The 22265-nt window shown below is 39.3% G+C and overlaps 1 protein-coding gene across 1 annotated transcript; it reads left to right on the forward strand.

Moving 5' to 3' along the window:
* Nucleotides 1-1457: 1457 nt before the first annotated feature.
* On the forward strand, nt 1458-21398 carry necab1 (N-terminal EF-hand calcium binding protein 1). The gene is made up of 13 exons (XM_029514596.1): nt 1458-1544; nt 3230-3254; nt 5591-5699; nt 6962-6987; nt 7262-7359; nt 12628-12764; nt 15159-15280; nt 16375-16451; nt 17279-17332; nt 19490-19602; nt 20409-20486; nt 20585-20676; nt 21027-21398. Exons 1-13 carry the CDS (start codon nt 1458-1460, stop codon nt 21053-21055), a joined length of 1047 nt encoding a protein of 348 aa, XP_029370456.1. The 3' UTR covers nt 21056-21398.
* The last annotated feature ends 867 nt before the right edge of the window (nt 21399-22265 follow it).

Below are 22265 nucleotides of genomic sequence, written 5' to 3' on the forward strand. Positions count from 1 at the left end.
TCTGTCACCATTGCTATGAGTTTCTAAAAAAGTTGACCAAAGGCTTTGGTCAACAGGTAGTCAAAATTATGTTTGTGCAGAATGTCTGAGAAAGTATGTTTCCATGCTCTCACATTGCTCCACTAGATGGACCTCTTACACAATTTAACAAATAATTTCCGTTTATTTATTTATATATATATCAATCACTGCCCAAATTAAATGGAAATTCTAGTTGTGATAAAGTCATGATGACGTCTAATAGAAGGAAAACGAAGGCATCATGTTGTTAATTTGTGATAAACCAACAAAAGCTTTTGTCGTTATTTAAATACATTTTAATTTACAAACTGAAAATGAAATTTATCAAGTATTACAAGTATCTTTTTCCACATTTAACTGCAGCATATTGTTGGAATAAATCAAGATCACCACATATGTGCCACTCTCATCCTTTATTAGAAATATTAAATAATTGAGGAGAAAACCAATAAAGACAGTAGTTGGAAAACCATGAAAGACTGGTTTAGCTGTAATGTTTTTATCCTTACCTTTTCTTTAAATTGCACAATGTTCCAGATCAAATTGTACATGTTGAGGGGCATACAGAATCAGAAATTGGAAATTTATTGCCAGTTATGTGTGAACATACTCGGAATTTGACTCCAGTGTTTCAAACTTGGACAAGAGAAAGAGATAGAGAAAAAATAAAATTAAAAAGGATATATTTATATATATATACATGATTTATATATGATTTCTGATTCTGTATGCACCTCAACATGTACAATTTGATCTGGAACATTGTGCAATTTGAAGAAAAGGTAAGGATAAAAACATTACAGCTAAACTAGTACATATATATATATATATATATGTATATATATGTATATATATATGTTCATGAGGTTGTGAGTCAAGCTGAAATGACATTTTACCAACCTTTGTGCCTTTTAACAGAGGTGAGCAACTTCAGATCTATATAATCCTGTTATCTGTGCACATGTGTACAGTTTGTTGGCCATTTGTCTGTGTGATTCTGTAGACATACTCTTTAGACACAGCACAGAAAAGAGTTTCTCAGAATATACATCACGATGTTTGGAGCGACCAGGTTTGGACTAATTGGAGCAGCTGACACACAACTGTGTTAAAACAGCATTAGACAGGAAACTTGGTGATTGTATCAAAATAAAAGCATACAAAGTTCATTGCTGTTTTATGATATTCTAATTCAAAGAATACACCCAAAATGATCCACTGTAATGTGTAATATCATCAGGTTTAGGTTTTAGCACGTGGCGTGAAAGAATTGCCGACATTTGGCATTTTCATAAAACATTTTATCAAGTTCATTGCGAAACTTTGTCTCGGAAGTCGTGTGTCTCATTGCTCAGTTTGACGGCAGCACAAACGGTGATCTGAGCTGGAAGCAGGCACATTCCGCTGCTGTCACCGCTGGAGAAACATCTGGGATGATGGATTGCTCAGAGGAGGTTCAGTCTCTGTCTCAGGAGCTCAGCGCTCCAACGGAACTGAAGAAGGGGATGTCCATCTTCATCGATGTGAGTAACAAAATCCCTGCTCACAAAACAAGATTCATTTAATATTCACAATTATGGCTTACACTCAGGTATCTTCAGTCCTTCTGTGCACAAACTTAAGTTTTGTTGTTGCTCTATAATATCATTTCATTTGATATCTGATTCTAATCTACAGATTACAGTTGAAGAAAAAAAGTGGAAGTATATGTTCGATAATGCTTTTCTGTGGTTTCCATTTCTGTAGTTGTTCAAAATCAAATGTCAGGTTAAATGAAATGGTGGAAATGATGGAAGTCCACTTATGTGGTAAAAGTCAGGATGTTATTGTTGTTGACCTTAATAAGTCAAATGCAGTTGAATTATGCAAAAAAAAAATAAAATCCTGAAATTATCCAGGATTCCTAAAGCTTGTATATTTGACAGTGAGGGTCTACTTTAACGATCAAAACCTAATCTTTGCTATATCTCACCTAATTATATCACCTCATTCCTGACTGTCAGTAAAAGAAACCAGTGTTTGTCTACTTCATAGACAAGCTGGTCCATATGTTGCCTCTGTTATTTCCTTACATCTTTCTGGATGTGTTTCAGTCTGCTGTGGATCATTAAAACACATGGGTTGGCTTCAAGCACGCATTATCTCCTCGGCGTGTATGTTTTTACTTTTGATATTATTATGGTACCAGCCTTAACAGAGCTAAGATGGGAAAAATCAACTCCTATTCTTGGGTTAAAGTAATTAATCTGACCCATTAAAACATCTAAAAGATGAATTTGTATAAGACAGTTTGATAAGAACCAGTCATGGGTTGTTCAAAAGAGTGATGCAGATCAGTGATTCACATCATAATGTCAGATCTAATAATATTAACAAGAGGAAGAAGAAGTTCAGCTCTGTGGAGGAGTATTTGTGGAGTAGATAGAATTTGGACTGCAATTAATGATTATTGTCATTAGCCATTAATCTGCAGATAATTTTCAATGAATTCATTATTTTGTCTGTAAAATATCACAGAAAATGTGAAAATTATACTCACATTTCAGGAAATATACATTTACAAAAGAGCAAGCCATCAAACGTTTGGTGTCTGGAAAAAGGACTTGGATGATAATCAATGATCAATCGATGAAAGATGAGTAGAGCTGAGACAGATAGAGAAAGCGGGCCTTTATTGGCAAGAGCCAGAAAAAAGAGCAACAAAGATAGAACACTCTCACAAAATCTTGAAAAACACATATCTATTTTTTTTTATTTGTCTGATTATCCTCATGTACTAGAGAGCTAGTGTCTAATACTATAGTTTCTATAGATAATCCATCGAGTTACAGTTTGGGATTCAATTAAAATAGAATCAAACATTATCCTGTCAGATTTACACCTTTAGCAATGTCTAAACAAACCTAGAATCTGTTCAGATTCTACTTCACAAGTGCCAATGTGACAAAAGAGAAAGTGGTCATTACTATTTTGACGTTGTTGGTTTGAGCCTTTTAAAACTGATGTGGTCATTGCCTCTTTGCCTTTCATCTCCTCTGGACTGTGGGACCGCTCTATCAATAATTTAACGACACACTGCTTTTGAGAGTGTGATCGATGAACCCACCCAGCACATATATACAAACAAGTGCATGCACACACACACGCTTTACTCTAACTTGGATGTTGGGAATAATTTGTTGACTGCTTTTCCCATCTTTCACTACAGATTTTACGGAGAGCTGATAAAAACGGTAAATATTGCACCATCCACATTCTTTCAAACTCACACAAGTGCACTCTCATCAGTCTAACATTGCTTCAGGCTCCTCTTTCTCATATGTAAAAAAAAAAATATATATATGAACTGTACTTTCTCAATGAAATTCTGATCATGACTCTCTGCTGTTACTCCATCAGTTTCCATGGGAACAGGAAACTGACCGTGAGGTTCAGTATTAGAGCATTAGTGAATAAAAATGTCAAAATCAGTCGTACCAGTCGGACATATGTATGATGACGCCCACATAATGACTTAGACGTGCATAGCTGGAGTGTCAGTGGTCACTTCCCCCACCTCTCTCCATGTTATAACAATGTGAATTGTTATAAGTGTAAAAAAAATAAATTATTTATTTTGTTGTTAGCTGAGGACAGCAGGAGTCGGAACCAAGATTTCGGTCAATTAATCCCACACCCCTCAGCCCAACTTCTTAATAAATACAGGGAGTGCATGAGGAGGTGAAATAACGCAGTGGCGCTCTCCCTCCTGTACAGGTCCTGCATTTTAATTTGATTTGATTTGCACAATCTAGACAGCTGAACAGAATGCTCTGTTTTTCATGCATAAAAAAAAAAACAACAAAACACTGAAAATATGTTGCTTTGAATTCCAATAATGACATTTTAATAAATCCCTTTTTGTTCAAGTGGCCCCTTCCTTCATTTTGCTGAAACCCAGGGAGAGTATTTTAGTTAATAAATGTATACATATGGTCCTACACATTTCAGTGGCCTGAAATGCAAATAAAAACAGCATATTTTATTTTCTGGAAAAAGAGAATAAGATGCTGGATTTCTTAGCGGGTGGGTTAAACATTTAGGTGCATATTTGATGTGTTGTGTTGAAATTGCTAACTTGTTCATCACTATACATCAGTTGGTTAGCTTAGCTTAGCATTAAGACCTCCTGGAGCATCTACTAGTCCCTGACAGGTCAGAGTCCAGGACACAGAACAGTAAACCACTGACCTTATGCTCTGCGTTTTAGAAAATGTTTGTTTGGAGTGAGCAATAATGTGTGCCTTGTGAGCTGTACATCGTGTCTACACAAAAGGCATGTCGCAGTAGTAGTCAACAAAAGCAGCATGTTCTCCATCTGTGTTTACACTGGATGCATTCAAGCACAGAACTTGTGCTTGAGTGTAGGTCACCTAGTTATCCCAGTAATTATGCATATAAAATGAGAGAAAATCAACATGAAACATATGATTCAGATTGAACTGATTTATGGATCAGCTGTTTTATGGCGTGTGTGTCTTTGGTTGCAGTAGGAGTGACTCTGTTCTGTCAGATGTGTGCAGGGAAAGGAAAACTCCTATGCAGATATTTATCATCAGTTGCACCCAAGTCAGCTCTCTCTGCCTGTTAAACTAAGCTAATCTGCTAGCTATATATCATTATTTACCTTAGGAAATGAGAGTGGTATGTGAAACATATACATTATTGATACATTATTTAAATGTTGGCTAAGGAAGGTTTTATACAGAGAAAACTGGAATCCTGAATCTGGAGAGGTCCATCATTTCCCCTGGGTCACTGCTGAGTAGTGCTACGGTTGTAGGCTGTATGCTTCAAGCACAGACCGTTTGTCCCACAGGACCGGAGATGAGAATACATTTCTTAGGTATAGGTATTTTATCAGGTACTGATACTGATACTGTACACCTTGTTGGATAAATTTTTTACAAAATGAACATAGATGATCAGAAATAGCTACTTTGAGTTAATTACTCATATGGCATGACACGCTTCATAATTCATTTAATGCACATCCCCCGCTCTGAGTGATAAGAAACCATCGCATTTGTTTGTGATGTGCAAACAGCAGCAACTGCATTTCAAGTCCATTCCCAGATGATTTCAGAGCTCGTTCCCTGTGAGTCACCCTGCGCTTTATTCACTTTGTGCGTATATGTGTGCGTTGCATTTGAACATCTCTCAGAAGCAGCTCTTGCTCACATCACCTACAGTGGGCCGCCAGTCACACTGAACCTCAGCTACAGAGCAGGTCGGCAGTAAATAAACCGAGAAAGACACCAGACGAAGCTGAACTGTGTGAAAAACATGCCATCTACGGGTGATTGTCTTCATCCACATGCCGGATGCCGGCCTTTGCTGGTTCAGTCCCACGTTGTTACACCTCCCAGTGCAACATCTAATCAAGCCACCTACAGACATAAACCAAACTGCTCATTTTCTCTCAATCTATCTTCACTCAAGAAAGAATGTTTCAGGAGTCACAGGAGGCTGCAGGCCTGACTGAGCTGTCTTGATACCTTGACAAGTTGCATTTGTGCTCTGTCCCCAGACGATGGGAAACTTTCCTTTGATGAATTCAAAGCCTACTTCTCTGATGGCGTCTTGACAGCGGAGGAGTTGAAGGAGCTCTTCCACACAATTGACACCCATAACACAGAGTGAGTCATTTAAATACTTTAAATTATAATTGAGGCAACCGCCTGAGACGATTGGTGTTTGATGAAAGATTAATGCCAATGAGACATTAAGATGTTCAGACAAAATGAAACTGCAGTGGCCCGTAAACATCATGGTTGGGAAAGGAGGTGGACTCAAGTGTTCAGGAAGCAAGGAAAACTAAATGAGGGTTTATTTGAAGATATTTTTTGACACAGCATGTGATTTTCACATCTTAGACAAGGTCCCTTACTGACATATCAAATGTTAATATTCAGTGTCTCTTACACAAACAGCCAATTGGCTGTATTATCATCTTAACAGGTTTTGAAACCATAAAAACCCTGCTTTATTTCCTTAAACTTGTATTCTTTTACAGAATGTAATATGTAACCTAAAAAAAGTGGATCTTGTATGAAGGACTCAGGAGACTCATACCAAACTAATTTCTCTATGCATGTGGATTGTAGCAACGAAACACAATCACACACAGCACTCCCACCATATATCTACGTTGTCTTACTACAGGCAACACCTTACAACCACTCAGAAATCCCTCAGTGATGCACCACACTACATGAAATAACAAAATATATGCCCATGGGTTCTCGGATTGGCTGCAAATGGATTTGCTATGTAAACAAGAGGAAAGCTGGATGGTCAGAAACCAGCTAGGACACTTACTCCGGCATTGGCTAAATGAATGGAGCTATTTCCGTTTCTCCCAAGCTAAGCACCGAGAGAAATATACACTTACCTTGATGTTTCTAATAATCTTTATGGTACACTTGTATTCATTGAATCACTTGTTTAGTGTCAATTTGTGAAATTATTTTTAACATGTTTAAATAGCTGAGCACACTTTTTATTTATTTTATTTATTTTTAGTTTTTTTTTTTTTTTGCTTGTTCTTCCTTGCGTCCTCTCGCTTTATAAGACTACCGTACACACTGGCCTCACTGAAAAACACTCATGTGTTGACATTCATCAGAAACAGCTATAAATCCTCAGGGGTTTCTGAGAATTCTTTGTCTGGCCTCTAATGTAACCTCCAGGGTCAGAGATGCAGCTCTGTTATACAGTCCTGATGTATTTTACTTGTTCCCTGTCATCATCACACACTGATTCGTCAAAGCAGAGCCTCGTTCCAGGAAAAGGTTTGCAGAGACAGGAGATCAGTCTGTCACTTCATTTGACCTTGGTGCCTCCTTTAACCTTGGAGAAGTAGCTTTTCTTCAATCCCTCTCTCATTTTTGTCTTTCAGTAATGTGGACACTGATGAGCTCTGTGGTAAGTGATAGATTCTATATTTGTTATTGAATTTTAAAGCTGTGCTGCCCTTTATCATGCTTTACCTCACAGTCAGAAGCACCACAGACTCAAATGCAGCTTGACATTTTCCCAGCGTGAAGAGGGAGCCATGTTAGAGTGGTCACATGCTTAATGACCAACAGGCTGTGCAACTGAGTTATCACACTAGTGCTGCTTCAACTAATCGCCTAAAGCCCTGTCCAAACTGTCTTAACACACAAATGTTTCCTTTTTTTCCCTTCCTGCTGCGAAGAGTATTTTTCCCAGCACCTCGGTGAATACGAGAATGTTCTTGCTGCCTTAGAGGACTTGAACATGTCTATATTGAAGGCAATGGACAAAACAAAGAAGGTAAGATTTGTCGAATTAGGTTTAGTAAAAAATAACTTTGTGCACGTCTCCTTAATGGATACTGAAGAGCTTGTCACCATTCTGGGTTATGAATTTTGGCTTTTTTGGGGGGGCAATGTGTGTCACCTTGGCCACAGAGAAAGCATGTGTAAAAAAAAAAAAAAAAAAAAAAAAAAAGGAAGGAATCTAAAATTGCTAAAATTAGGATGGCTTGCATTTAGGGTGCACACATTGCAGGGACATCTCAAGCTGTGCACATAATGATAATAATAAGAGATGTTTGATTAACTCTCAGTGTGGCCTGAGCTTCATGCTGAAAATCTCTCCCAGCATGTTCCCGTGCTGTCCAGCTGGCTTCCTCAGATCTGCCATTAGTCAGATTTCCATTACAGAACCACAAAGGGCACGCCAGGGCTCATTCAGGCTGCAAATGAACCCACACAACATGTATTATCATCCTTTTTGGGCCACTTGCCAGCATAGAGGTGGACAAATGGGATTTAGCTGCATTACCAAACAAATACTCCCTTTGATCATTATTTATGGCCTTGTGATCTTATTCTAGAGCTGTGGCTAAAGTTAAGTACTTTTCATATTCAAGAAAAATGACAAGGGATGAAATGACAAACAGACAGAAAGGGGAGAACCTTTTTTTTCCCCTGCCACCCTCTCTGTAATGTTTCATCTGAAAGACATGACACATGCATCATGACGCTCAAATCATCTGTCAGACCTGCACTGAAACAGACATGTCAGATTGTGGCTTCTTCAGAAACATCGTGGGTGTCAAACCAGTCAAATGTCAGTGGCAGTTTTACACTGGTGCAGTCACACATATCAACAACTTAAGCGCGTAAAATCTGTGGTGACAAATGCAAATGGTGACGGCAGGTCACATTTCTGATACTCAATAACAGACTGTGCCGTAAAACAATGCATCCATTCAAGAGGCATATGTAAGGCTAATTGGAATATACATAAATATAGTTATATAAAACCAGTTTGTAGCATTGAAACAAGTTTTTCACCTGAAGCATTTCAACAAGGTTGAATCTGCAAGTGCACACCAGTGAGTCATGAATGCCTGAGGTTCAACCTTCATTTCTACAAAGGAAACGAACCATAGTGATTCTGTAATCTCTGTGCAATCAGTGATTGACCGCAAAATACACCAAGCTGTGATTAAGTGTGAAAACCAAATTGCACCGCAAATCATTTTCTGCTCTCCAAGATACTAGTGTAGAGCAGGAAGAGAAACAGCAGGACGGAAGAAGGTTAAATAGTCTGACTTTGGGAATTTTTTTGGTTATCTAATTGTGGCAAAAGTTGCTTGTCCTAATTTTCAAAGCCTCTAAGCAGGACGTGCAGGCTGCAGCCACTGCACCTGTCTTTAGCCATCAGATGGGATTTCTCCTCGGTACTTTCCCAAATCATCATCAGACCTCCGCTGCAGCTGTGGGTTGCAGCCTCTTTTGAATCCACCAGTGTATATTTCCAGCGAGATACAACATAGTACCGATGTTTAACATATAACACAATGTGTAACATATTATTTGATTTAAAAAAAATCCTTCAACGTATGGATCAAAACATTTCTAATTAAATCACTAAACTGGACTGTGATGCAAGTCACTGCTGATGTCTCCCAGGAAGTCTCACTAAATCACAGCCTCCTCTGGTATGAAAGCATGTGTGAGGCCACAAAATGAGTCATAGCACAGGAAAAGAGCGAAGAAATGTACAACATGCAGAATTTCTCTGTTATCAAACATTGGCTAATCAGGAAGGAGAGCAGATTTATATCAGTCGATGACTGCAGCTCAGCTGTCTCTGGAGCTCATGTTTCATTGAACTATCTGTGTGTGAGTGGGTAGCCTCTGGCTGTGATGTGGGTGAGGGGGCTGGCTCTCTGTGTATAAGGTGATGCTTTTATTACACTGGTAGATTGTGTGCATGAGTTAATTTGAGGACTGTGTGGTGATTTGTGTGTTCACGCACATGTGCGGGCGAGCGAGAACAAAATAATGTTTTGAGCCCAGAGCCTGAGACCTGCAGTCATTAATTTGGCTTCATTTATAGTCTATTCATCCCAAATCTATTTAGGGGCTTTACATGCACGACCACCTTCTTCGGCTTTGACTCCAAATCTCTACTAGCGCTTCATTGTGACTCCAGAATAGTGGCACAACCTTTTTTTTTTTATATTTTTAGCCAAAGATTTTATGACAGGAAAATGAAAATTACTTGATCGATGTCACACTTAGCAGGTTTGCTTGCCACCTCATCATGAAGCACTGCGCTTATTGACTTGAATGCACAAAAACAGTCAAGTTAGGTTCACATAATCAGATAAATCTCACTCACTCACCCACCAATCTATGCAAACAACAATTTCTGAAACACATTTACATTTCTCCAAGTTCAAAAGCCATACTTTTATTTACCAAATGAAGTGACATCATCTGACTGACATTTTAACTGCGTAGCTGCTAATGCTTCACCGTTTTTAACAGGTTGTTGCCAACTTTGTCTGTCTGCCGTTCGGTGCCTGGCAGGTAACACGCTGTGGGTTCTTTAGTGGTTTTGCACTGACAGCTGCTGTTCTGGCTGAAAAGGAGCCAACATACCTAAGAACGGGAACAAAACTGTGGACCAGACAGATAAAGAATGGGGCAGACATGCTGTTGATGATGTTCTGTAGGTTCATCAGTATAAACAATCCAAAGACATTGTCACACTGTTTCCACATTGTCATTTGATATCTTTTTACCACAGTATACGTGATTTTCACACAAACATAGTAGTAAATTCATAGTAATAGCCCAGCTGGTGCAACCTGATTCAAAGTTCTGCCATTTCTCCCTGTTGGAGATCCTTTTTCATGTTAACCAGGTTATTTTTTGCATCATTAGATGATGCTTTGCAATCAGGAATCAAAAATAAATCACTTGGCAAAAGCAGGGTGTAAGGTATGATTGCACAGCAAGGAGGGGAGTGAAAAGCCTGAAGCCTGACTGAAAAGCTCGAATAGCATGATTTGGGCAGCGTTGTGGGGTTAGAAGATGTGGCACAAAAATGTGGACATTTGACCTTTTGTACAGCTGAGAATGAAAGATGAAGGAAAAGGAAAAAGAATCAGGCTGCTTGTTTGGTGAGAGAGACACACACATACACAAAAGTGCAGTTCACAGGGGGTAATCTGTGCTCAGACAGGAAACTGACCTTTACCAGTTTTGTCGTGACTCACTCCGAGTGAATGTGTATGCATGTGCAGTTGTGTGCGCATGTGTGTGCGTTTGCAAATTGTGGGATTTTAAAATGCAATAAAAACTTCAAGCTGTTTAATCCTTGGTTAGATATGAGCAGACCGATGGGACTAATCATGACTTATCATATTTTCTGTATGCTGGAGAAGACTGATGCTCAGCATGCTATAGTTAAGGTATGGGTGCATGTGTGTGCACCTCAATCTGATACATGCAGCAATTGATATCAAACATGGTGTTTAGCAATGCACAAAAACACTGAAATATACTTAACTACTCTCTTTCTGTTTCTCTGTCTGTCACACACACCCTTATTCATGCATTAGTTATTCTCTAATCTAACTTGTATTGACATTGCCCTTCAACAGCTCATTAGTAGTCAAGTGTACAAACACTGCAGTGCTGAAAACTGTGGGAGCAGGTGCATTGTGCAAACAGGAAATTCTCTTGTGTTGCTGATCATCATTGATTTCACTTTGATTAGATAAAAAAAAAAATAATAATAAAAAATCTGTCATCTCCTGCTCTGGTCCAGATGTAGCAAATGATGCTTCTGCTGAACGTCATTCAGTAAAATTTTTCTTTGCATTAGTTTTTGGAACAAAATATCCTGTATCCTTCACTCAGAAAACAACATAAATTGCTTGCTGTGGGGGAGGCGTGGTGACATAGTGGTTAGCGCTGTTGCCTCACACCAAAAGGTTTGTGAGGGGTTCGGTTCCCAGGCCCGGGGTCTTTTCTGGCAGAGTTTGTATGTTCGCCCTGTGCTTGTATGGGTTTCCTCCCACCCTCCCACCCTCCAACACGCATTAGTAAAACGGATAAGCAGTAGAAGATGAATGAATGAATGAATGAATGCTTGCTGTGGAGGAAGTTATGATATAGATGTTATTTTTACTAAAGTTGCAGAAATTTTTTTCACAATTTTTATGTTTTCCAAAAATTCTTTTCAACAAAATAGAAAATTTAAGGCTAAAATCGTAAAATGTGCAGACATCTTCCATGTCACATTGTAGTAAGTCCAGCTGATTGTTAGGATTTGGTTGTCTGATTATTATTGTATATTGTGTCTTTCTTAAATAAAAGTACTCATATTTTAAATTTAATGCAATTTAGATGCTGCAATCCGATGAGAAAAAGGTTCATATTGTATCACAGTAGGACCAGTTTTGTGATATCAAGATTCATTAAGGACTTAAACTAACAAATGAATGAACAAACAATCACGGAGACACAGAAGTTGATGGATGGACAGACAGATGTAAAAATGGATGAACAAGTTGTTGGTGAGGTCAAAGTGAATTTCTCAGAAACAGGAGTGGATTAACTCCTGGTTCTCCCCTCTACCTGCCAGCCTACCTCTCCTAATGAAGATCCTCAGACTCACCTGTTCCCCCCCAGCTGACTCTAATCACCAGCCTCCTCTCAACCTCCTCCACACTCCCTCTCTGCCAGGTTGTCATTGCGTCATGCACTCTTCTCCAGACTGATCTCCAGGTAGCTGACCTGCCTTTGGGCTTTGCATCTGCCAGCAGCCTACCTGGACTTGGAATCTGCATGCAATTAGGCATCCCAATTGTCTGTCTGGCCTCTCTAACATTGCTAATAAAGCTATGTGTGTTCCGGTCTGGGTTTGTGCTGCTCTTCGGTCCGAGCTGTTTGTCCTCGTGCATTTTGGCTTGTATCATTAAGAGGTCACTTGACAGATTACCGACATTAGAAGAGTATGATTAAACAATTTATGTGGTGTATTTTATCAAATAAGAGACTTATGACATGAACAGCAAGGATTCAACTTCTTCCTGCAGCTATTCCTCTTCTTGTCCTCTGGTGCAATGGTCTTATGTAATCTGTTCTAAATTAAATATCCTGTAGGCATCTTTTAATAAGCAGGCAATGTCTTGGCATTGAGTGACTCTTGGCTTGCATGAAATTTGTCACAGCTCCCGTTGTTCTACTCTGTTGCTCCTCCTACTTTGATTGCTTCTCCACATCTTGACAGGATTATCAGGAGTCCACCCACTTGGAGCAGTTTGTGATCCGTTTCCTGCTGAAGGAGACAACCAACCAGCTTCATTCCCTCCAAACCTCCCTTGAGTGTGCCATGGAAACCACAGCGGAGCAGACTCGGCAGGAAAAGTAAGAGTTAAGACCCATCACGTTCCCTCACAAACACACAATTAGTCTTTAAAACTTAGACTAAATATATTGTACAATGGCACCCATAATTATAGCTGTCGCAGCTAGTCTAATAATCTTTCCTGAACCACACGGTCTAAGTTATATCTTATCCAAGGTACAATGCAGCAAAGGACTTTTGTACCATGTATTTGTTAAAACCACCTGCTTTTCCCTGTAATCTAGAAGATATCCATAAGATCTAGTTATTTTCGATCACTGTGCAGGGCCCTCCCAATAAAGGAATGAGGGAAGCTGATTGAAAAGAGATTTCTGTTAAGAATTTAGAGAAACGAAAGTGGAGAGAAGCGGTAATACACTTGGAAAAAAAGAAGAGGGCTATAGATGATGACAGATATCTGAACTTAAACTTTGTCTTTAATATTGCCAAGGCTTTGCATGATAGTTCAACAATTAGCAAATGACCCTAATGTGCTAATGACATCATTGAGTATGAACTGACTGATAATGAACATTGACCCAAAGGCTGTCTGTGTGTGAGAACCCCTGATAATGAAATCTGCGGCACTGAAAGCTGTGTGCATGCACGAGGCCATATCTTCTCAGTATGGCACTGCATTCAGAATTCAGGCATACAACTGGTGAGCTTGGTTGATTAGTGATAATGACTCAACAGTGCACAGAAGATTACATATAAAGCTTGTGTGTGTGCAAATGTTGCTTATGATACTTTATTGCCACGTTGATCTGTTAAAAAGGATGAATGCTGTTTCATTTGCAGCACAGGCTGAAATCCTGACTCACTCTGTGATTGCAAAAAGCCTTTTTCCAAAGCTGGAACAGTGTCTGATGTCGAGGTTAACAAATAAGTCACAATTGACAAATCTTTTAGGTGAAATGACTACACTGATCTGCAATGGACCAAAAGAAAAAAAAAAAGAAGTCGTCATATTTTGATAAGTTATATATAATATTAGTGATTGAGCTAATAGACTGATGTACAGAGCTTGTTTAAGGTTGTTTTGTTTTGGAGTAACTGTAGGGTTGATGAACAAGAGAAAAAGATGTTAATGTGCCCCATCTACTTTAGTAATACTGTGTGGCTCAAACATGTGGCTTTGAGTCTATTTCCTCCACTAATCATCTCTATGCGCTCTGCATGCGAGCTAAAACATGCATGCAGTGAGACTTTAGCGGGATCCCTGTGGGATTCTGTGCTCGCCATCACTTCCTTTTCTCACATGGAGCATGTTACACTTATTCCCAGAGGCAGAAAATCAGGGCCTTTGATAATCTATACTGTAAGTCATGGAGAACTCTTCCTGTCTCACCTTTCTCTTTTCACCCCATCAAAATGTCTATCTCTTGCATTTCCCTGTTACTTCAGATCACTGTTACTATCCCTGGAAACTTCCTCTGACTTTTGTCACTGACTGGCCACACCTGGGGGAAAAAAAAAAATCAAACCCTGTTCTTCCAAACAATCTAAGATGTAACTGTTTCTAGCTGAAGATCTTGTCGAACCTCTATTTATTCCCGCCACGTAGATATCTCCCCTGCTCATTACCTCCCCTCTCCTCCTCCTTGGTTGACGTAAAAGCTGCTAATGGGAAGGCATAAGGTGTCGGTTCTATTACTGATCTCAAATAGTTTTACAATTGAAATTGCTCTATAATTGAGAATATGACTCACACCTCCACAGAGAAAGCAAGTTATATAGGTTTATGTTAAAACTGTGTAAAATCCAAAGAATTTAGAAAGGTTGACAGTGTTTTTGCTCTGCAAAAAATACCGAACACAAAACTCACACACATGAGGAAGTCATGTGTCTGTGCAGGTGAGTTCGCACAAACACACACACACGACTTCCTGCAGTCACCCTGAGGTCTTATCAAAATGTGGAGGCTAACAACTTGACAGCAGTAAGACAAATGTTAGGTGATGTTTCCCTGCAGCTGCTCGTACCTTGTCACTGGCATTAGCATCACCCTCTGACCAACACGGCCAAGCCAAAACAAATTTAGGCTAAATAAATTCATTCTTAGCCTCGACATAAATTTAGAAGACTTGGGCTTCAGTCCTTTTGGTGCCACCTTAAATCTTAGAAAAGAAAAAAATGGGCATGAGAAATCTCATCAAAAATACTCCTCTTTTTTTTTCCTACTTTTTTAATAGTGTTATTTTTGTTAATCAGTAGACAGTTGATCCCAAAGTTTTGGGGCCCTCTGGTGTGTTGACTGCAGCATACCAGACAAATTGCAGAAAAAGGTCATTTCATTTGAGTTCCTGGCAGGGTTTAAATGGTCATGGTAGATTGCTGCCACAACTATTTTGAGAGGAAATGTGTGAAAATCTTGTGATGGGAGCATCACTTTTGTCATGTAATGACTCCAGACAGGGCCCACTGAAGCCAGAGGTTTTATCCATTCAGTGGTCTGGCCGACGCTCCAATCGGAGGCTCCAGAGGAACAGCAGCCTATCGCCCAACAATCCACTCCTCAGTCTTATCAATTCAGGTGAGTTTATTTGTGATATTTATACGATTTGATTAACTACACATCAGTGAGCTCTGATGTCTTATATTCAGTTTAATTTTGTTTCAGTTCTTCAGCATTGAGGGTTGCTTGGCCAGAGTTAATGTGTTCAGTCCAGAGAGCATAAAACAGGAAGAGATGAAGGTGTGAGGGAAACTGAAGTGAGAGACAAAGAGAGAGAAATAGCTTAAAGAGGATTTCAACGTGTGTATTTGAAAATCCACTATTCCAAAGCTCAGGTCTGAATTAGAGGTGAGCTAATGGGTTTGTTTATTCAGACTAAACAGTTTGTCTGTGAGCTTTGGTTGTGCACACTATTTTGTATACAGGCTTCTGGTAGCACTCACCTCTTAAGCTGGCCATATTTGAGTCACTCTTTCGGAGCCCGTGTGTTGGAATGCAGTGGGTCATTCTTTCATAGTATCTTTCAGTGTAGTCCAAATGAATCACATTTAACACCGTTAAGTACAGCGTCAACACTTCATATTTATGATGTTCATTGTATTTTATACACAGTGAAAAAGGCTACTACAAAGCTTACAATTTAGTATGTACAGTTTAGAATTAGTTCGGTTATTTGACCAATGTGGACGTCAATATATTTCATTTAGATTAAATTCTTTCCCAGCATTTATTTTCAATCAGTTTTACATCCCGGCCTGGTTGTTGTATGCATGCAACCTTGTTTTTCATGTCATTGAAAAAGCAAGGCAAGCCATGCACACATAATCAGATTCATGTGGAAATTTTGCTTTTCCATTGAAAACTACTGCTGCTGTCATGAAAGGGTAAGCCCAGCCCCTTCTTTTTAAAGTAGCCACTTCATTCTTTGGCTCCACTAGTAGATTTGTAAAAGTACTGGCTTCTTCAAACATGCAGCTCTAGGAAGTCACAGGACTCAAAGGAAAGCTTTTCCATTGACTGGCATGGCCCGTGTTGCATAAGCTGAAGAGGGAAGCCACGATGTCTTCTGGGTCACCACTTTTTCACAGTATTCAATTCAAAATCAGGGGAGGAAAATGTGGTCGTTGTTTACTCCTTCTGTCTGAAATCCACCCTCTGCTCGGCCTCCTCAGGTGTGTATGATGAAGACAGTCAGTGGATGATCCAGGTCAACAGACTGCAGAAGCTTATCGATCGCCTAGAACAAAAGGTTCCTTCCTCTCTGTCAATTTGACCTTGTTTCCTTTCTCCCCAGCTTCCTTATTCCCTATCTCGGTCCGACTTTCCTCCTTAGTCTTTGCATCACTCTTAAATTAATTTGGATGTGGATTCAACAACAACTATCAACTAATTATCACCCAATTAACTCCACCCAACAACACTCTCCCACATACAAGCACATACCCAAGTGTCCAAACTACACAGAAAACATCAGCTGCAAGAATGCTGATATTTCTGATATTTTAAAGATGTGATAGAACGCCAGCTGTGGAGCAACTTTCTTTTTACATCAACCCATAAAATGTTTGACCTGTAATTGAATTGATTTGTAAGTTTCTTGCTTCTTTGTTTGTTTCATTTTTACGTTTAAGCACGCAATGAAGCAAAAAGGCACATAATCACAATAAATATAAAATAAAAGAATCATATGAGAACACATGAGTTAAAACACTTTGGAGTATAAAACTTTGAACCACAATTGTAGCATTAAACTTGATAGACAATTGCATAGATAATAGATAGATGGACTGAAAAGACTGAGGTTAAATAGTAGAGATCTACATGAGGACATGAGGAGGTTTTGAATTTGGACCCATTTCTCTAAAGTTAAAGAGACATGCTCCCCACAATATGTTTTAATATGTGCTAGTTTTGGGCATAGACGATAAAATGGATTGTTTCTACACTCATAATGTGCTATTGTATGTACTTCAGTTTAAATGTTTTAACCTGAAACAGCTGTTTGTTTCGGTTTCCTTCCTAATTGGTAAAAAAAAAGATGTTTGTTTCTATCTAAGTGCCTTACTGCCTTTACAGGAGATTCGTCTGGAGCCTGTTGAGGAAGAAGTCTTGGAGAGCAAATCGGTTAGTGTGTCCAAGTTTCATCAAATTTTCTGCTGTTTTGCTGAGGTGGATTGTGTGTGACTCTGCTCTCAAGGAGCGGCGCCGTGCTGAAAGAGAGGGCACATCGGCGCCCTCGTGGGCTTTCTCACAAAGTCTCTGCCCTCGCTGATAATAAGTGCTCAGCGGTTGTCATAGAAACAGGCAGGGCTGAAACTTGTCAGATACATTTTTCTCCTTCGCTCGCTCTTTATCTGTCATCTTTCTGTACCAGGTCCAGAATAGTCACTTAGAAAGCAGACACCGAGGTGTGAGGTAGACAGAAAAAGCAAAAAGAGACTTTTGAAATTACTCAACATATTGTTTGCTTTACTGCCAGAAGCTGAATACTATGAATACTACTTTTAGGAAATAAATCTTCACATTTGTAAACGTCCTAACAAATTCATTTCAAATTCAGGTTTGTGTTTAATTGTGTTTGTTTACAGTGTATAACATGTTTCAAGTGTGTGTGTGTGAGTGAGTGTGAGAGTGTGACCGTGACCATATATTTCAATATTTTAATTTATTGATCTATTACAATCTGTATAATGTGAGGAAATATGTCTAGCGCAGTTCCATCAATAATCAAAAAACAAATCAAATCAAAAGAAGATCCAGTTTCCGTTGTGATAATACAGAATATTATACAACCAGAGAATGAATTAGCAATTTCAAAAATTAAATTATTAAACTAGTTTTAGCTCATTCTTTTGATAAATTGGTGCACCTCTAGATATTTAACTAGCATAACACTAACCATGCAAAAGCAGTAGTTACTATGTGGGTGGCATGGTGGTGCAATGATTAGCATCATCACCTGACAGCAAGATGTGTATGTGAGCATGAATGGCTGTTTGTCTTTGTATGTCAGCCCTGTGATACACTGACAACATGTCAGCTGGGATTGGCTGCAGCCCCCCTGCGACCTTGTTAGGATAAAAGTATACAAAGGACGGATGAATGGATGGTTAGTGTGACGACGTGGTCGTGAAAATGACTGAAGTCATGCATATGAATAATACATGTCTCTGTCACATTTCATCATTAGTATGATGCAGACATCCCTGTGCGTGTGTGCATGCGTGTGAATGAATTAATATGTAATTGCTGTAATGCTGTGTGTCACTGGAGATAAATGTTTGCTGAAAGAAACCAGTAATGACTAAAGACCCGCAGCACAAGACTGAAGATAGTGTGAATATGTGTGTGCCTCCGGACTCTCTCTGTCACTAATTTGGGAGACACACACACACAGACTGTGTTCCTCAGGCCAACACGCAGCCCGTTCACTTCCTGTTCCCATCAGCCTCTTTGCCTCTATCAACAACTCCTCATCATCAGACACAGGAAATGATTTGCAAGCTTCCTATTGTCGTGATTATCCTGATGTTCCTCTGTTGTTTCATGCAGCTCACACCTTAGTATAACAAGCTGCAGATGAACAGCTGGTGTTCTTACTCTACAGTGGTAAACAGTGTCATATTGTCCTTTTGGCTAAAATCAAAGATATTTAAACTGGCAGTTCAAATCTCACCTCCGGTTCTCGCTGACATATAGACACCCTCTGCTGAACACATCTGCTCGCACATTTTCATTGCAGACTGATTTTTGTCACTCAAACACATTAATTACATTACAGTAAATTGTTGCACCGCGGGCTCCAGTGTTGTTTGCATGATACGGTATGGCACCATGTAATGTGGTGCTTTGATCCCTCTGGTAGGATAATTTCAATATCATGTAGTGATGCATTAGTGTGCATGTTTGAGATTAGAGGGAAGAGTATTATATTTCTCTGTCTGCCTTTGAGATCGGTCGTGCTTTTAAAACTCCCAAAATCTGACACAGGCTTAAGAAGAGATTTTTTTTTTTTTTTTTTTTTTTTTTCTTGGGGTCATCTCCTGATCGCACATGGGGCACATAGTTAAATTATTTAACATGATTTCTAAACCTGCTGCTGCCAAAACACAGAATCATAGATATTATAAATGTTGTAATTCAAGACTTCACCTTCCAGTTCCACATTAGTCAGCAGCTCTCAGCTAAAAAAAACGGAGCCGATGTGAAATTTCTGAATAACCCACAGCTTTGTCAGAAGCACATTGTGACTCTGACTTTTATGTGTGTGTGGCTGTGTCTTTGCAGCACATCCTGATAGTCCAGAGGCAGCTCTCAGTGCTGGAGGAGGAGCAGGAGGAGTTTCGTTTGGCTCTCAGACAGTACATGGAGTGCGCCTGCGCCCAGACTGGATGTCTACAGTCAGTTTACAGTCTCTTTATTCTCTCTTTGTCTCTTTAATATACACTTTTAGCTTCATAAAATGGCTGTATAACAAAAATGCCTTAACAGAAAAGTTACACTTTATTACTAAGTTGTGCTTCCTAATTGCCTCACTATGATGAATACAGGCACTGTAGTTTATTTTACTGCAGATATCCTTCCTGCAGCTGCTGCCATGAACACTCACGAAAATGCACACATACTCAATGTATTCTCAGGAAAAATCCCCAACGTCCAACATTGGTGTACTCTCTAAAACACATAAGTCACAAGAACTAACGCATGTTAGTAGTATAGTCTGAAGGGTAACAGCACTTTTACTTGTAATTCCAAATCTACATCGATTTGAATAATTTCCTCATGATTTTCCGCTTACTGCCTTCTTCTTAATGAAGTACTTAATAATCTCATTGAAAAGACTTGAAATGATTTCGTATTGGATCTGACCACTACGTGTTGTTTCAGTAGCTCAAAGTCAGCGTTTTCTTTTGTCTTTTTTAATCCTGCCAAAGAACAGAAATTAAAACTCTGCCATACTAATTACTGTTTTTCACCAAAACTTTCATTTTTTTTTTTTTTTTTTTTTTTTTTTAAATGAGACTCAATTAGAAAGCACTTTATAATCACTATGTAAGGGAGAAGCCCCAGACGATGTTATGTGACAGAGCTGGCTGCACTCGGTGTGGAAGACCCTTCAGACAGAGAGGCTGTGTTAGGGCGCATGAGGTAGCACACTAATTAGTGATTGCATGAGTTCTGCTCTCTCTTGTTTTGCATTCGGCAGCATCGCGGTTCAGCGGCTGGCTAATGAATCACGCTTCATTCTCTATGAATTCTGGGAGCACAACAATGTGTGGAAGAAGTAAGTATACATTCACACTATGTGCATCATGGACAAGCGCAACATTTCCTGTTCCTAGAATTTAATCATAATTACATTTTCTAACTTCCTCTGTCCAGCCACTTGCAAACCAACTACAGTAAAACCTTTCAGAGGGGGAATGTGGACTTTCTGGAAACTCCTGAAATTGTAACCACCATGTTGGTTCCTGGTGAGAACATTTATCATATCCCACATCACACCTCTTACCCTTTTTAAAGAGAAAAGTCTGATTAGATTTGGCACTGACGGGCTCAATCAACACATGCTGTGCAAACAATCAACAGAAACTGGAGAAAATGAAGTAATTTAAATTAGGATACAAGGTGATTAGGATAAATATTAATCTTGAGCGTTCATTTTGGAATTTTATGAATTTAATAAGATAAACTGGATGATATAACTTTTGTTATATGGGATATGATTGACAGCTATGGAAGTTAACTTTGTTTGTTTGTGTTTTGATTAAAATGAACTGTTTTTAATTGCATATTTTTTTTTCCTTATTTGTCTCCTCCACAGCTTCATGGTGGGTCCTCAATAATAACTGAATGAGTCCAGCACCCCCTGATTGTCACCGATGGAGGCAGACTGAACTGTCAGCACAACGGGGTGTATGCACATACACACATATGCACACGCAAACACTAACTCAACACAACTTGCGAAGTCATGGTGATTTAGTATAGATCTTATGACCTCATGTTCCTTCATAGTTATGTGGTAGCTGAAATATTGTGTTAGTTTACACTCTGAGGCGAAGCCCTGATGATGGAGGAGACCCATCTGGTGATCTGACATCATTACTGTGTTTGATGTGACATCATCTGCATCCAGGATTAGATCATGAGAGCTGAATGTGTGCGTGCGTGCGTGCGTGCGTGTGTGCGTGTGTGCGTGTGTGCGTGCGTGCGTGCGTGCGTGCGTGTGTGCGTGTGTGTGTGTGCATGCGTGCGTGTGTGTGAATGTATCAACTGTAGCAGCTCCAGGGAGCTCATTCAACCATCATTCTGGTGTTTCTGTATTTAATGTGTCAAATTTAGATAAAAGCTCTGTTGCTCATAGATAAAGATATTGTTGCGTATGCTTTGTGTTTATTGTCTCTGGGTTTTGGTTTGTTTCTCACAATATCTCAGAAATAGCACTGAATATTGTGTGATAGGCAGAGTAATTATTCATGTCTGGCCTTTCTGTAGCTTCAATGTTCAGAAGTAAATTAATTATACATCATATTCTATTTAAATTTATAATGAGAAACTGAGTGTTTTTAATTTGTTGTCGCTGATAAATTGCTCATTTTGTGGCTCTGTGAGCTGATGGTCTAAAACTATGAGGACGGTTTTCAAAAAATCTCATACAACACCACCTGGTGAACAGTGAGCAGAACTGCAGCTGTAACAAAATAAACTTGCAAATAAGAGACCAGACCCCCCCTCCACCAGCTAGAGACGAGACATGACCGCCCCCACCCACAGAGACTGGACTCCCCCACTAAGATGACATTGAGAATAGGCAGCACAGTCTGAGCCGGTGGACCCCTCCCCCCCAAAAAACGAATCACCAACTGAGATGACTTGTTACTCACACAAAAGATTAGTTCAAACTGAACGACACAGCACTAGTTGCTCCCTGTAAATTGGCACAGGTATGATGATGTTGGTTTGTTCACCAATTTTTATTTTTTATATCACTCAGGCAAAGCTGTGGCCAAGTCTGGGCCAAAAGTTCAGACTGAAACATTTAATACAACACACAGCTGAG

This window comes from Echeneis naucrates, chromosome 11 (genome assembly GCF_900963305.1).
Source record: "Echeneis naucrates chromosome 11, fEcheNa1.1, whole genome shotgun sequence".
NCBI lineage: Eukaryota > Metazoa > Chordata > Actinopteri > Carangiformes > Echeneidae > Echeneis > Echeneis naucrates.